Source organism: Staurois parvus, unplaced genomic scaffold (assembly GCF_062004578.1).
Source record: "Staurois parvus isolate SC_StPar_1 unplaced genomic scaffold, SC_StPar_1.0 ptg000222l, whole genome shotgun sequence".
NCBI classification, from domain to species: Eukaryota; Metazoa; Chordata; class Amphibia; order Anura; family Ranidae; genus Staurois; species Staurois parvus.
In genome coordinates, this window is record NW_028318018.1 from 645,379 (window position 1) to 659,570 (window position 14,192).

General features: G+C 49.4%; 1 protein-coding gene across 1 annotated transcript; it reads left to right on the forward strand.

The window, feature by feature from the left end:
* The first annotated feature begins 2,011 nt into the window (after positions 1–2,011).
* LOC149460667 (uncharacterized) lies at positions 2,012–3,013 on the forward strand. The gene is made up of 2 exons (XM_089679361.1): positions 2,012–2,263; positions 2,333–3,013. Exons 1-2 carry the CDS (start codon positions 2,012–2,014, stop codon positions 2,630–2,632), a joined length of 552 nt encoding a protein of 183 aa, XP_089535487.1. The 3' UTR covers positions 2,633–3,013.
* The last annotated feature ends 11,179 nt before the right edge of the window (positions 3,014–14,192 follow it).

The following is a 14,192-nucleotide window of genomic DNA, read 5'->3' on the forward strand; positions in this document are numbered from 1 at the left end:
CTGTCATAGAGTTGGTCAGTTGCAGAGTGGAAAGGAGCCGGGTTCAAGTTGTGAAGGTTTCTGCGGGTAATTGTTGGCTGCTTGGAGGGATAGGTGTTTGAAGACGAGGAGACTGTGAAGGTGATGAGATTGTGATCAGAGAGAGGAAAGGGGGTGTTTGTGAGGTTGTAGGGAGTGCAAAGATGGGAGAAAACAAGGTCTAATGTATTCCCATCAGAGTGAGTGGAAAACGGCGTCCATTGTGTTAGAGCAAAGATCAACTCATCCCCCTGAAGAGATTAATATACAGATTACCTCCTCCGCTTCCACTTTGCATCTACTTCAATCACTCTCCGCTGGGGGGCTTTGTATCCATATACCAGATGTTCTACAGGACTAAAACTGCAATCAATGTTACTGCAAAATCAAGCCTCTATGGAAGACAGGAAGTGATGTCATGTATATACAGGAAGTGATGTCAGGCATAGACAGGAAGTGATGTCAGGTACAGACAGGAAGTTCCATGAATGAGGAAGTAGAAAGGTGACATTCCTGGATCTGGCGGCAGAGGAGGTAATATGTAGATTAACCCCTTCAGGGGGAGGAGTTGATGATAATATATGTTGCTCCCAAAGCTGGCCTACATGGTTCAGTTTTATCGTTCAGCCAGCGGGATGATCATAAAAACTGAAGTGATTCCCCCATCCACACATTGGAGGTGGATGGGGGAATCCTCCCCGCTGCACTCTTGTATTCTGACAATGGGGGGACTCCTCCGCTCTCAGAATACACAGATCAGCACTGAAGCTATTGGCTGCAGCCGCTGGGGGAGTGGCTTTTATCCGGCAGTGGCCACACATGGATGGAAATGTGAGCGATCCCTGCTGAACCAGCTGAATTTCCATGGATCTATGGTCACCTTCAGTGACTTCCTCCCCTCCCCCTCATCTCCTTCATGATGGAAGTCATGCTGAGATCATCTCCCATTGGCTGAGCAATATTCTCATTTGTCTCTCAGCTCCTTCTTGCTATTCCTCGTCCTGCCTGTTGTTTCCTTGGATTGATTTTCTGTGTAGTGACCCCGGCTTGGTCTCTTGGATGCGCTCGTCTGTTGCTTGCCCTGACCTTTCTCCTGATTCCTGGATCTCCTCCTCATCTCTCCTCCATATCCTCTTACACAGCTTTTCTCCACACCTGCAGTGACCCTGGGGGGAGGAAACTTGGCACCAGCACACCGCCAAATCCATCCCCACCATTAGGGGCTCTGGAGACAATTGTCTGCTATTTACACTCCGTTCCTCCGCACGTCACCTGATCACATGACAGCTTACTTCCACAGATTCCGGACAGATTTCTGGATGGTAAAGGTCAAAGGTCAAAGGTAAAGAACTAGGATTTGGTTTGCATGGGAGCCTAATATAGAGGACCCCTCAAGTCTCCCCATCCAAATGTCCCTCCATCCAGCGTCTATATGTCCTATGACATCACACTGACCTCACAGCTCCTCCTCCCAATGTCCCTCAATCCAGAGTCAGAGAATCCTATGACATCACACTGACCTCACAGCTCCTCCTCCCAATGTCCCTCCATCCAGAGTCTATCTGTCATAGGATTCTCTGACTCTGAATGGAGGGACATTAGGAGGAGGAGCTGTGAGGTCAGTGTGATGTCATAGGACATATAGATTAACCAAAATTATTGGTAGTTGTGATTTATACACAGCATGTTTGTTACAATGAATGTTTTATTATATCTTTCAGAGTGGAATCCTCGGGGATGATAATATTGATGGTAAAGAAGAGTATAAAGAGGAGGATGAGGAGTATGGAGTGATGGAGGAGTTTTCAGAAGGACACAAGGATATGATGGAGCCACCTAATACCAGGAACCCACCAGAGAGATGTCCCCGTCCTCTGTATTCCCGGGATTCCACACAGGAAGGTCACACCATCCCTCACCATCATCAGGTAGATGAGGAACAATCACTGATAGTATCATTAGGATCTGTACATTATCTGCATTGTTACCATTGATGTCATTTTTATTATATATTCAGAGTGGAAACCTGAGAGATCCTAAAGTTGAGGTTAAAGAAGAGATAAAAGAGGAGGAGGATGAGGATGGGGGGATTGAGGAGTCAGAGCTTCTAAGAGAACACAAAGATCTGTACCAGGACACCATGGGGGAGTCATCCAGCTACAGGAACCCACCAGAGAGATGTCCCCGTCCTCTGTATTCCTGGGATTCCACACAGGAAGGTCACACCATTCCTCACCATCATCAGGTAGATGATTGCAACTGAAGTTCTGCTTTATAAACAGGTTTGTTTGTTACAATAATTTATTTATTTCAGAGTGGAATCCTCGGGGATGATAATATTGTTGTTAAGGAAGAATTTATAGAGGAGGATGAGGAGTATGGAGTGATGGAGGAGTTTTCAGAAGGACACAAGGATGTGATGGAGCCACCTAATACCAGGAACCCACCAGAGAGATGTCCCCGTCCTCTGTATTCCCGGGATTCCACACAGGAAGGTCACACCATCCCTCACTATTACAAGGTTGGTGGGATGGAGCATCTAGAGCAGCGGTTCTCAACCTGGGGGTCGCGACCCCTTTGGGGGTCGAACGACCATTTCCCAGGGGTCGCCTAAGACCATCGGAAAACACATATTTCCGATGGTCTTAGGAACCGAGACACCGCTGCAGTCTCCGGCGATGTGTGGGCGGGATGATACGCTGCTGTCACCCGGCCACACCTCCAAGATCGCTCAGCAGCTCCGCCTCCTCGCCGCTGATTGGCCACCGGAACTGTAGCTCAGGAGAGGCACACAGGTGGCCAATCACCGGCGAGGAGGTGGAGCTTGGAGAGGAGGAGCCAAGCGGCAGCGCGCGGACATCAAAGAAGACCGAGGGAGCGAGTGAAGAGGAGAGCGGCCAGAGAAGGAAGACAGCTGACAGGTAAGTGAGAGAGCGAGCCCAGGCTGGAGCAGGGGTCAGCAAGGTAAGTATCATTGGTGTCAGTGGGAGGAATAGTGCCCCATCATTTGTGTCACTAATACCAACGATGGGGCACTATTCCTCCCCCCACTGACACCAACGATGGGGCACTATTCCTCCCCCCACTGACACCAACGATGGGGCACTATTCCTCCCCCCACTGACACCAACGATGGGGCACTATTCCTCCCCCCACTGACACCAACGATGGGGCACTATTCCTCCCCCCACTGACACCAACGATGGGGCACTATTCCTCCCCCCACTGACACCAACGATGGGGCACTATTCCTCCCCCCACTGACACCAACGATGGGGCACTATTCCTCCCCCCACTGACACCAACGATGGGGCACTATTCCTCCCCCCACTGACACCAACGATGGGGCAGTATTCCTCCCCCCACTGACACCAACGATGGGGCAGTATTCCTCCCCCCACTGACACCAACGATGGGGCAGTATTCCTCCCCCCACTGACACCAACGATGGGGCAGTATTCCTCCCCCCACTGACACCAACGATGGGGCAGTATTCCTCCCCCCACTGACACCAACGATGGGGCAGTATTCCTCCCCCCACTGACACCAACGATGGGGCAGTATTCCTCCCCCCACTGACACCAACGATGGGGCAGTATTCCTCCCCCCACTGACACCAACGATGGGGCAGTATTCCTCCCCCCACTGACACCAACGATGGGGCAGTATTCCTCCCCCCACTGACACCAACGATGGGGCAGTATTCCTCCCCCCACTGACACCAACGATGGGGCAGTATTCCTCCCCCCACTGACACCAACGATGGGGCAGTATTCCTCCCCCCACTGACACCAACGATGGGGCAGTATTCCTCCCCCCACTGACACCAACGATGGGGCAGTATTCCTCCCCCCACTGACACCAACGATGGGGCAGTATTCCTCCCCCCACTGACACCAACGATGGGGCAGTATTCCTCCCCCCACTGACACCAACGATGGGGCAGTATTCCTCCCCCCACTGACACCAACGATGGGGCAGTATTCCTCCCCCCACTGACACCAACGATGGGGCAGTATTCCTCCCCCCACTGACACCAACGATGGGGCAGTATTCCTCCCCCCACTGACACCAACGATGGGGCAGTATTCCTCCCCCCACTGACACCAACGATGGGGCAATATTCCTCCCCCCACTGACACCAACGATGGGGCAGTATTCCTCCCCCCACTGACACCAACGATGGGGCACTATTCTTCCCCCCACTGACACCAACGATGGGGCACTATTTCCCCCCCCCCCGACCCCAATGATGGGGCACTATTCTCCCCTCCACCACACTGACATCAATGATGGGGCACTATTCCTCCCACTGACACCAATGATGGGGCACTATTCCTCCCCCCACTGACACCAACGATGGGACACTATTTCCCCCCCCCCCGACCCCAATGATGGGGCACTATTCTCCCCTCCACCACACTGACACCAATGATGGGGCACTATTCCTCCCACTGACACCAATGATGGGGCACTATTCCTCCCACTGACACCAATGATGTGGCACTATTCCTCCCACTGACACCAGTGATGGGGCACTACTCCCCCCACTGACACCAGTGATGGGGCACTACTCCCCCCACTGACACCAGTGATGGGGCACTATTCCTCCCACTGACACCAATGATGGGGCACTACTCCCCCCACTGACACCAATGATGGGGCACTACTCCCCCCACTGACACCAATGATGGGGCACTATTCCTCCCACTGACACCAATGATGTGGCACTATTCCTCCCACTGACACCAGTGATGGGGCACTACTCCTCCCACTGACACCAGTGATGGGGCACTACTCCCCCCACTGACACCAGTGATGGGGCACTACTCCCCCCACTGACACCAATGATGGGGCACTACTCCCCCCACTGACACCAATGATGGGGCACTACTCCCCCCACTGACACCAATGATGGGGCACTACTCCTCCCACTGACACCAATGATGGGGCACTACTCCTCCCACTGACACCAATGATGGGGCACTACTCCTCCCACTGACACCAATGATGGGGCACTACTCCTCCCACTGACACCAATGATGGGGCACTACTCCTCCCACTGACACCAACGATGGGGCACTATTCCCCCCACTGATACCAACAATGGGGCACTATTCATCCCACTGACATCAGTGACGGGGCACTATTCCTCCCACTGATACCAACAATGGGGCACTATTCATCCCACTGACATCAGTGATGGGGCACTACTCCTTCCACTGACACCAATGACATGGCACTACTCCTCCCACTGCAAAATTACAGTTATGAAGTAGCAATGAAAATAATTTTATGGTTGGGGGTCACCACAACATGAGGAACTGTATTAAGGGGTCGCGGCATTAGAAAGGTTGAGAACCACTGATCTAGAGCATGGTCTTGTGGAGACAATTTGTGCATTTTTCATGTTAGTTTATATTTTACAGATATTATTTTCTCTTATTTTAGGGTGAAGATTTAATAGATTTAAAAGTTGAGGTGAAATCAGAAGAAGAAGAGGCGTATGTGAGGGATGATCAGCAGTCTATGGAGGAGGATGGACTAACGGGGACATTTATAGAGGAGGACACTCCTACAGAGATCAGCACAGGTGGGTCATGAACACTAAATCCATTCCTCCACCCATACTGCTCACTGATTGGTCCAGAGTAGGGCGGGGACTGGGTGATATCAGCCTGTAATCCCCTGGTCACTTTCCTGAGCTGTGTTCCCCGTCCTGTATTCCTGGATTTCTCTCGGATAATCTTCCTTCTCTGTGCTGCAGACACAATTTATGTATCTAGACTGGATTTATGGAGGTTCTGGGGTTCAGCTACATATTAATTCATTGCCTCTGCTAAACCTAGACACCTGTCAGAACCTGGACCTGAACCCAGGAACTCTACTGTGTCTGGCAGAAACTCTTCTCACTGAGCTACCTGATATAATGGACGGCACTCTGCTTATCCATGTGTTTTCTGCTGAACCTTGAACTCTTTGCTCCTCCCATGAACTTCCTGATTTAAGTCATGTCTCTGCACTTCCTGGTTGGCAGATTTTTGTGCCTTCTCCATCCAATATCTTGCCCTTGTCTCTCCTGCTACCGTCTGTAGCTTTGCTATTGACCTTTGGCTTGTTTCTGGTCTATGATTCTGCTTCATCCCAACCTGCAGCCACTTGTAACTGACCCTTGGCTTGTTTATTGACTACTACTACTGTGACCTGGTACTAACACGCAGCAAAACCCATACCCACCATCTGGAGCTCTGGTGATACTGGTTAGTGCTTAGACCCCGCACCTCAGGTGAGCCCATGTCATCCGTCAGGGTGACCTGCCTGTATACCTATCCTGTTGGTTGGTCTTCTGCTATAACTACTGGTCTCTGAGCCTGACCTCTGACCGGCACAGGAAAATCTGACCCAAACATGGAGGCCGCTATAGCAAATACCGTGGCTCCTTTCAGGCACCAACTTTCAGAACTGCAAGAGTTCGGTGTTACCTACCAAGAAAAATGTTCTGGAAAGTGTGTTAAAGGGGCAACAGGAGGAAATCCATGCTCAAAGACGATTGCTGGACTTATGTTCCCGCGATGTTGCTAACACAGGCATGCCTCTGTCAGTCAAGTTCAATGGAGACCGACGCCATTACAGAGGTTTCCTTAACCAATGCCACATTTTTTTCCAGATGCAACCTGCTGCATTTAATTCTGAGAAACAGAAAGTATTGTTTGTTATAAACCTCCCGACTGAGGAAGCCCTAGCTTGGGCCTCTCCCCATATAGAACATGACTGCATTGAACCAGGACTTTGAGGATCCCAACCATTGTACTACTGCTGAAGCAAAGCTGCATAGTTTACTGCAGGGTAGCCGCTCTGTTTCTGAGTACACAGCTGAATTCTGATGATTGATCTCAGATACCACCTGGAACCCAGCAGCACAAAAGAATCAGTTCCGCCAAGGGCTCTCTGAACAGGTAAATGATGAGCTCACCAGAGTAGAGATTCCTAATGATCTTGAAGCTTTCATCCAATTATGCGTCTGAATTGATCAGAGACTTACAGAAAGGAGGAAGGAGAGACTGGGAATGTTTGGAAGTATTGGTGACATACGTTTTCCTACTGATCAGTTCATTCAGAAGGATCTAAAAGTTTCTCCAGATTCTAACACATCCAACCTATGCAGGTAGATGCTATTAAGTAATCCATTTCTACTCAAAAGAAAGAGACGACATTTGGAGAACTTATGTCTGTATTGTGGGGACTCTGGACATTACACAGTTAATTGTCACAGCAAAGATAAAAGAACAATTGCTGCGATTGATAGTATATTATTATTATTATACAGTATTTATAAAGCACCAATAGTTGGCTCAGCGCTGTACATTACAAAGGGGGACAGAACATGTGACAGAACAATACCAATACAATGCAAAACATGAGGGGATCGAGGGCCCTGCTCTTTCGAGCTTACAATCTAGGAGGGAGGGGATAGTGGTACAGGAGGAGATAGCTGTGGGGGATGAAGTGGTAGGAAGAGTGGAGGAGGTCAGCAAGTTATCAGGGGGTGGGGTAGGCTTCCCTGAAGAGGTGGGTTTTCAGGGTGCACCTGAAGGAGAGGAGAGTAGGTGATAGTCTGATGGGTTGGGGCAGGGAGTTCCAGAGGATGGGTGACACCCTGGAGAAGTCCTGGAAGTGGACATGGGAGGAGGAGACCAGGGAACTAGAGAGAAGGAGGTCTTGTGAGGAGCGGAGTGTGCGTGTTGGGTGGTACTTGGATATTAGGTCGGTGATGTAGTTCGGGGCAGTATGGTGGACAGCTTTGTACATCAGTGTTAGGATTTTGAATTTGATCTATTAGGCAATCGGAAGCCAGTGGAGGGATTGGCAGAGGGGGTGGCAGAGATGGAGCGGTTGGAGAGGTGAATGAGTCAGGCAGCTGTGTTCAGAATCGACTGAAGCGGGTATAGCCTGTGGTGAGGCAGGCCAGTGAGGAGGGAGTTGCAGTAATCGAGTCGTGATATGATGAGGGAGTGGATGAGCTGTTTAGTGGTTTCTGGGGTTAGGAACGTGCGGATTTTGGCGATGTTGCGGAGGTGGAGTCTGCACGAGTTTGTTAAAGATTGGACTTGGGGCTGGAAGGATAGGTTGGAGTCCAGAATGACACCAAGTTCTCTGGCCTGCGAGGCGGGTTTGATGGAGGCATTGTTGGACGTGATGGAGAAATCAATGGGGGGTGGTGTCCGGGCTGGGGGGGAAGACAAGGAGCTCGGTTTTGGAGAGGTTCAGTTTAAGGAAGTGGAGTGACATCCAATCTAATATGTCCTTCAGTAGGTGTGTGATTTGGGCTGAGACCGAGGGGGTGAGGTGGGGGGTTGAGAGATAGATTTGTGTGTCGTCGGCATAGAGGTGGTAGTTGAAGCTGTGAGAGTGTATTAGTTGGCCAAGGGAGGAGGTGTAGATGGAGAAGAGAAGGGGCCCGAGGACAGAGCCTTGAGGGACCCTAACAGAGAGGGGGAGGGAAGGGGAGGTGGTAGCATTATAGGTAACGCTGAAAGAGCGTTGTGATAGGTAGGATGAGAGCCAGGAGAGAGCAGAATCTCTGAGGCCGAGGGAGTGTAGTTTTTTTGAGGAGGAGGGGGTGGTCGACTGTGTCGAAGGCCGCAGAGAGGTCAAGGAGTAGGAGCACTGAATAGTGGCCATTAGCTTTGGCGGTTAGCAGGTCGTTGGAGAGTTTGAGTAAGGCAGTTTCGGTGGAGTGTAGGGGACGGAAGCCGGACTGTAGGGGGTCAAGGAGGTTGTTGTTGAGGTGAGAGCTTAGGCGGGTGTAGACTAGGCGCTCAAAGAGTTTGGATGTGAATGGGAGCAGGGAGATGGGTCTGAGGTTGTCCGGTCATTGGGGTCCAGGGAGGGCTTTTTAAGTATGGGGGTGATGTGTGCATGTTTCAGAGGGGAGGGGAATGCACTGGAAGAGAGGGAGAGATTAAAGATGTGGGTGAGAGAGCGTAGGATGGAGGGGGAGGGAGGTCATAGGAGTTGTGAGGGGATATGGTCGAGGGGGCAGGTGGTGAGGCTGGCATCAGAGAGGATCTTGGAGACCTTGATGGTAGTAAGGTCAAAGGTGTGGAGTGTTGAGGGGGCTTCAGTGTGAGATATGTTGGGTGGGGTGGAGGTCAGAGCAGTGGTGGGGCCGTGGGGGAGGGGTGATGAGGGGGTAGCTGTGTGAAAGGGGACAGGGTTGGAGGGAGTTTGAGCAGCGATGAAGTCTCTGCGGAGTTATGTTGAGGGAGAGGGGTGATGAGGGGGTTGCTGTGTGAGAGGGGACGGGTTTGGGGGGAGTGTGAGCTGCGGCGATGTCCTTGCGAATTGTGTCAATTTTGTTTTTTAAGTGATTGGCAATCTCAAGGGCGATGAGTGAGGTGGGGGTGGCGAGAGTAGAGAGTTGAAGGTGGAGAAGAGTCGGCGAGGATTGGAGGAGAGGGCCTTGATGAGGGTCAGGAAGTAGTCTTGTTTGGCTGTGTGGAGGGAGGAGGTGTAGGTGTGGAAGGCAGATTTGTAGCGGGTGAAGGCTTGTTGGAATCTGGTTTTGCTCCATAGTCGCTCCAGGGCACGACTGTGTCATTTGAGAGTTTTGGTGTGATCAGTCTGCCAGGACTGGAGTGGTCGGGGTCTGATGTTGCGTGTGGTTAAAAGCGCTAGTGAGTCAAGGGCTGTTGACAGCGCATTGTTATAGGCGGTCATAGCCAGGAAAAGGCAGGACGGGGAGGATGCTGTCATGGAGTTGATCAGCTGCAGAATGGAGGGGGGCAGGGTTCAGGTTGCGGAGGTTACGGCTGGTGGTAGTATGACATTTAGACGGGTAGGGGTTAGAGGACAAGGAGATAGAGAAGGTGATAAGGTTGTGGTCAGAGAGAGGGAAGGGGTGTTAGTGAGGTTGTGGGGAGCGCAGTGGTTGGAGAAGACAAGGTCCAGGATACTTCCGTCGGAGTGGGTGGTGGATTGTATGCACTGTGCAAGTGCAAAGGAGGAGGTTAAGTGGAGGAGTTGGGATGTGGCCGGGTTGTCATTGTTGACAGGGATGTTGAAATCCCCAAGTATAGTGCCTGAACAAATATACTCCATTACCAGTCTATCTCCCCATTGATTTATGAAGACATAAAAGTGTATTCTATACAGTCTCATTTTGTTGTCCCTATCAATCTTATCACTGAGGGCCATGAAATTCCATGTTCTGCTATGCTGGACTCTGGGGTCGGGCGGAACTTTATGGACATAGAATTTGCCCACAACAACAATAATCTCCCAAGAAACAATTCTGCCCCATTGATATGGAGACGGTTGATGGTTCACCTTTAGGACCGGTGTTTCCCATGAAACGGTTCCCCTGGTACTCTAATTTGAGGCTGACCATTATGAGACCATCAGCTCTCAGCTGATTACATCGCCTAAATTTCCTGTCATCTTGGGCATTCCTTGATTTTCTACCCATAACCCCACCATCAGTTGGGGAGAACGGACTATACATTTTACGTCCCCTCATTGCAAGGAGCATTGTAGGGAACCATGTTGTACAAGTTTTCTACCAATCAGGGAATCACAAGTTGATGTGGTAACTACCCAGTCATATGACAACCTGCCTCCACAATACTATGAGTTCTGAGATATCCATGATAAAAAGAATGACGATCAATTACCTCCTCCTCACCCTTACGATTGTCCCATTGAACTGCTTCCAGGGTCAGAAATACCATTCAGCCGCCTTTTCAATCTGTCAGAACCTGAATTAAAGGTGCTCAGGGAGTGGCTTGATGAGAATTTGAGAAGGGCTTTATCAGACCCTCAACATCTCCTGCAGGGGCAGCCCTGTTCTTTGTTGAGAAAAAGGATTGCACTTTGCATCCATGCATCGATTTCAGGGACTAGAATAAATCACTATTAAAAACCTTTACTCCCATTAATCATTGAAATTCTGGAAAGACTCCGCTCTGCCAAAGTCTTTACAAAACCTGACTTACGGGGGGCATATAACCTTGTATACATTCATCAAGGAGACAAATGGAAAGCCACCTTTACAACCAGATATGGGCACTTCCAGTCCCTAGTTATTCCTTTTGGCCTATGCAACGCTTCCGCGACTTTTCAGCACTTCATCAATGATGTGTTTGACATCTGTTGGACCAGTTTGTTATTGTATATCTGGATGATATTCTCATCCTTCCCGATAACTTGGAGGAGCATCTCAAGCGTGTCTGCACTGTATTCAAAAGATTAAGGAAGAACCGACTTCAAACTGGAGAAATGTGAGTTTGAACAAACCCAGATCCAGGTCTTGGGATTTATTATCTCTTCAGAAGGAGTGAGCATGGATCCCGAGAAGATCAAGGCAGTGGTGGATTGTCCTGTACCTGGAAACGTGAAGGAAATACAATTTGTTGGATTTGCCAACTTACAGGAAATTCATAAGAAACATCTCTAAGGTAATCGCACCAATTACAGAGCTGACAAAGAAAGGAGTGCCCTTTGTATGGTCACCGGAGGCACACACTGCTTTTAGTAAGATAAAGTTTATTTTTCATTTCTACACCAATATTGGTACATCCTGATCCTGAACTACTCTTGTTGTCTCTCACCTTGACTATTGTAACTCCCTCCTCATTGGCCTACCTAATCGCAGGCTATCCCCCCTCCAGTCTATCCTGAATGCTGCTGCCAGACTCATCCACCTTACTAACCATTCTGTATCAGCCATCCCTCTCTGCCAATCCCTCCACTGGTCTCCATTCAGTGTCCTCCACCCCTCTCTGCCAATCCGTCCACTGGCCTCCATTCAGTGTCCTCCACCCCTCTCTGCCAATCCCTCCAGTGGATTCCCATTGCTCATTGAATAAAAGTCAAAATATTAACAATAACATATAAAGCCATTTATAACTCTGCCCCAAGTTACATCACCAATCTTGTCTCCAAATATCACCCAAACCATCCTCTCCGCTTCTCCCATGACCTCCTGCTCCTCCTGAGGGAGGAGTCAATACCCCAATGATGGTGGTCTTCAGGATTAGTCCAGTCTTCATCTTGGTTGTTCTCCCCCCATCATCACTCTCTGACCTCTGGTGGGGCTCAGCCCCGCTGTTCTTCATGACTAAATCATGGAGTAAATAAGGAAGTGCAGTACTTCTTGTGTTGGGAAGATGGTGATGAGTGATAGAGGGGGTGGGGACCCTCGTCCTATAATCCCCTCATCACTGTCCCTCCTATAAAAGACAGTTCTGGTTGTTCCCTCACTCTCTGACTAAGGTCCATGAATAAAGAAATGACCTGGTAGGAGATCAGAGGAGCCATTTCCTAGTTCCCTTGAGGGTGGAATTGTAAGCTCCTCAGAGACCAAGCTGCCTGATGTGGGCGGAGTCCTGGTTTGGGGGAACCAATCAGCTCCTGTCTAGTAATCCTCTTTGTCTTTGTATTTTAGTCCATGGCCGGGAGATGAGGAAAACCTCCGAGGATTGTCTCACTTTGTCTCCAGACTGGAAAGTAGAAGATGAGGACATCACACAGTATAGTCCAGGAGAAAACCCGGCTCCCTCCAATGTCCATCCGGCACCACCCAGTGTAGATGGACCATCGGATTCCTCGTATCCTGAGGACCCTCAGACTGTGCGGGACCGGGCCGGCCTTCCAACAGGGAAGAGCTTCTCCTGTACCGAGTGTGGGAAATGTTTCCGTTTTAAATATGATCTCAAAGTGCATAACAGAATTCACACAGGAGAGAAGCCGTATTCCTGTCCTGAGTGTGGGAAATGTTTTTCACAGAAGTCCCATCTTTGCAGACATCAGGGATCTCACACGGGAGAAAAGCCATATTCTTGTCCTGAGTGTGGGAAATGTTTTTCACGTAGGTCCTATCTTCAAATACATCAGAAGTTTCACTGTGAGAAACCACATTCCTGTCCCGAGTGTGGGAAATGTTTTTCACAAAAGTCTAATCTTTACAAACATCAGAGATCTCACAAGATCAATAAGCCATATACCTGCCCTGAGTGTGGAAAATGTTTTTTAAAGATCTCCCATCTTTCCACACATCAGAGATCTCACGCTGGCAAGAAGCTGTATTCCTGTCCTGAGTGCTGGAAATGTTTTGAACAAAAATCAGAACTTGTTACACATCAGAGGAGTCACATGGGGGAGAAGTCATATGTCTGTTCTGAGTGCGGGAAGTGTTTTCGTGTTCACTCCAAACTTAAGGTGCATAAAAGATCTCACACGGGGGAGAAGCCGTATTCCTGTCCTGAGTGTGGGAAATGTTTTTCACAGAAGTCCAATCTTAACATACATCAGAGATCCCACACAGGGGAGAAGCCATTTTCCTGTCCTGAGTGCGGGAAATGTTTTTCAGATAAGTCCAGCCTTAAAAATCATCAGAGACTACACACAGGTGAAATGCCATATTCCTGTCCTAGGTGTGGGAAAGGTTTTGTACGAAAATTGGAACTTGTCACACATCTAATGTATCACACAGGGCAAAAGCCATATTCCTGTTCCAAGTGTGGGAAATGTTTTGTACGAAAAACGGTACTTGTCAAACATCAAAGGTCTCACGTATAAATACTGTATTCCTGTCCTGAGTGCGGGAAATGTTTTTCAGACAAGTCCAGTTTTTACAGACATCAGAGATCTCACATGGGATCTCATAGAGATCTCAAATGTTTTTCAGACAAGTCCCATCTTTACAAACATCAGAGATCTCACACGGGGAGAAGCCACCTTCCTGTCCTGAGTGAGGGAAATGTTCCTCACTGAAGTCCTGTCTTTCTGTACATCAGGGGTCCCACACAACCCTGGAGGTGTATTAGTGCCTTGAGTGCCGGAAATGTCTTCTAGATGAATGTTGCTGGACATCCCAGGAGATCAGAGGTCACCAAAGACATGGATGAAGTGTGGGACCAGGTCAGCCATTGATGGTAGGAGAAGAATAAAAATGGAGTCCTTCCCTGTGATTGGCTGAGTACATTTTGTGGCGGAAGATTTTGTAACCATGTAGGGGTCTAAAAAAAATAAATCGAGGAACAAAAGTGACCAACATTCTGGCTGTATTTATTTTCTATGAACATTGCCTCCATCTAGTGGCCATAATGTCATTTTATATAAATAGCCCCCTTATCTTCCTTGGTCAGACACGGCTTCATCCTCATCCCTGAGAT

Coding starts and splice junctions, on each gene's coding strand:
- LOC149460667 (XM_089679361.1), top strand. CDS start 2,012: ATGTCATTTTTATTATATATTCAGAGTGGAAACCTGAGAGATCCTAAA. Junction 2,264..2,332: donor CCATTCCTCACCATCATCAG/GTAGATGATTGC, acceptor TATTTATTTCAG/AGTGGAATCCTCGGGGATGA.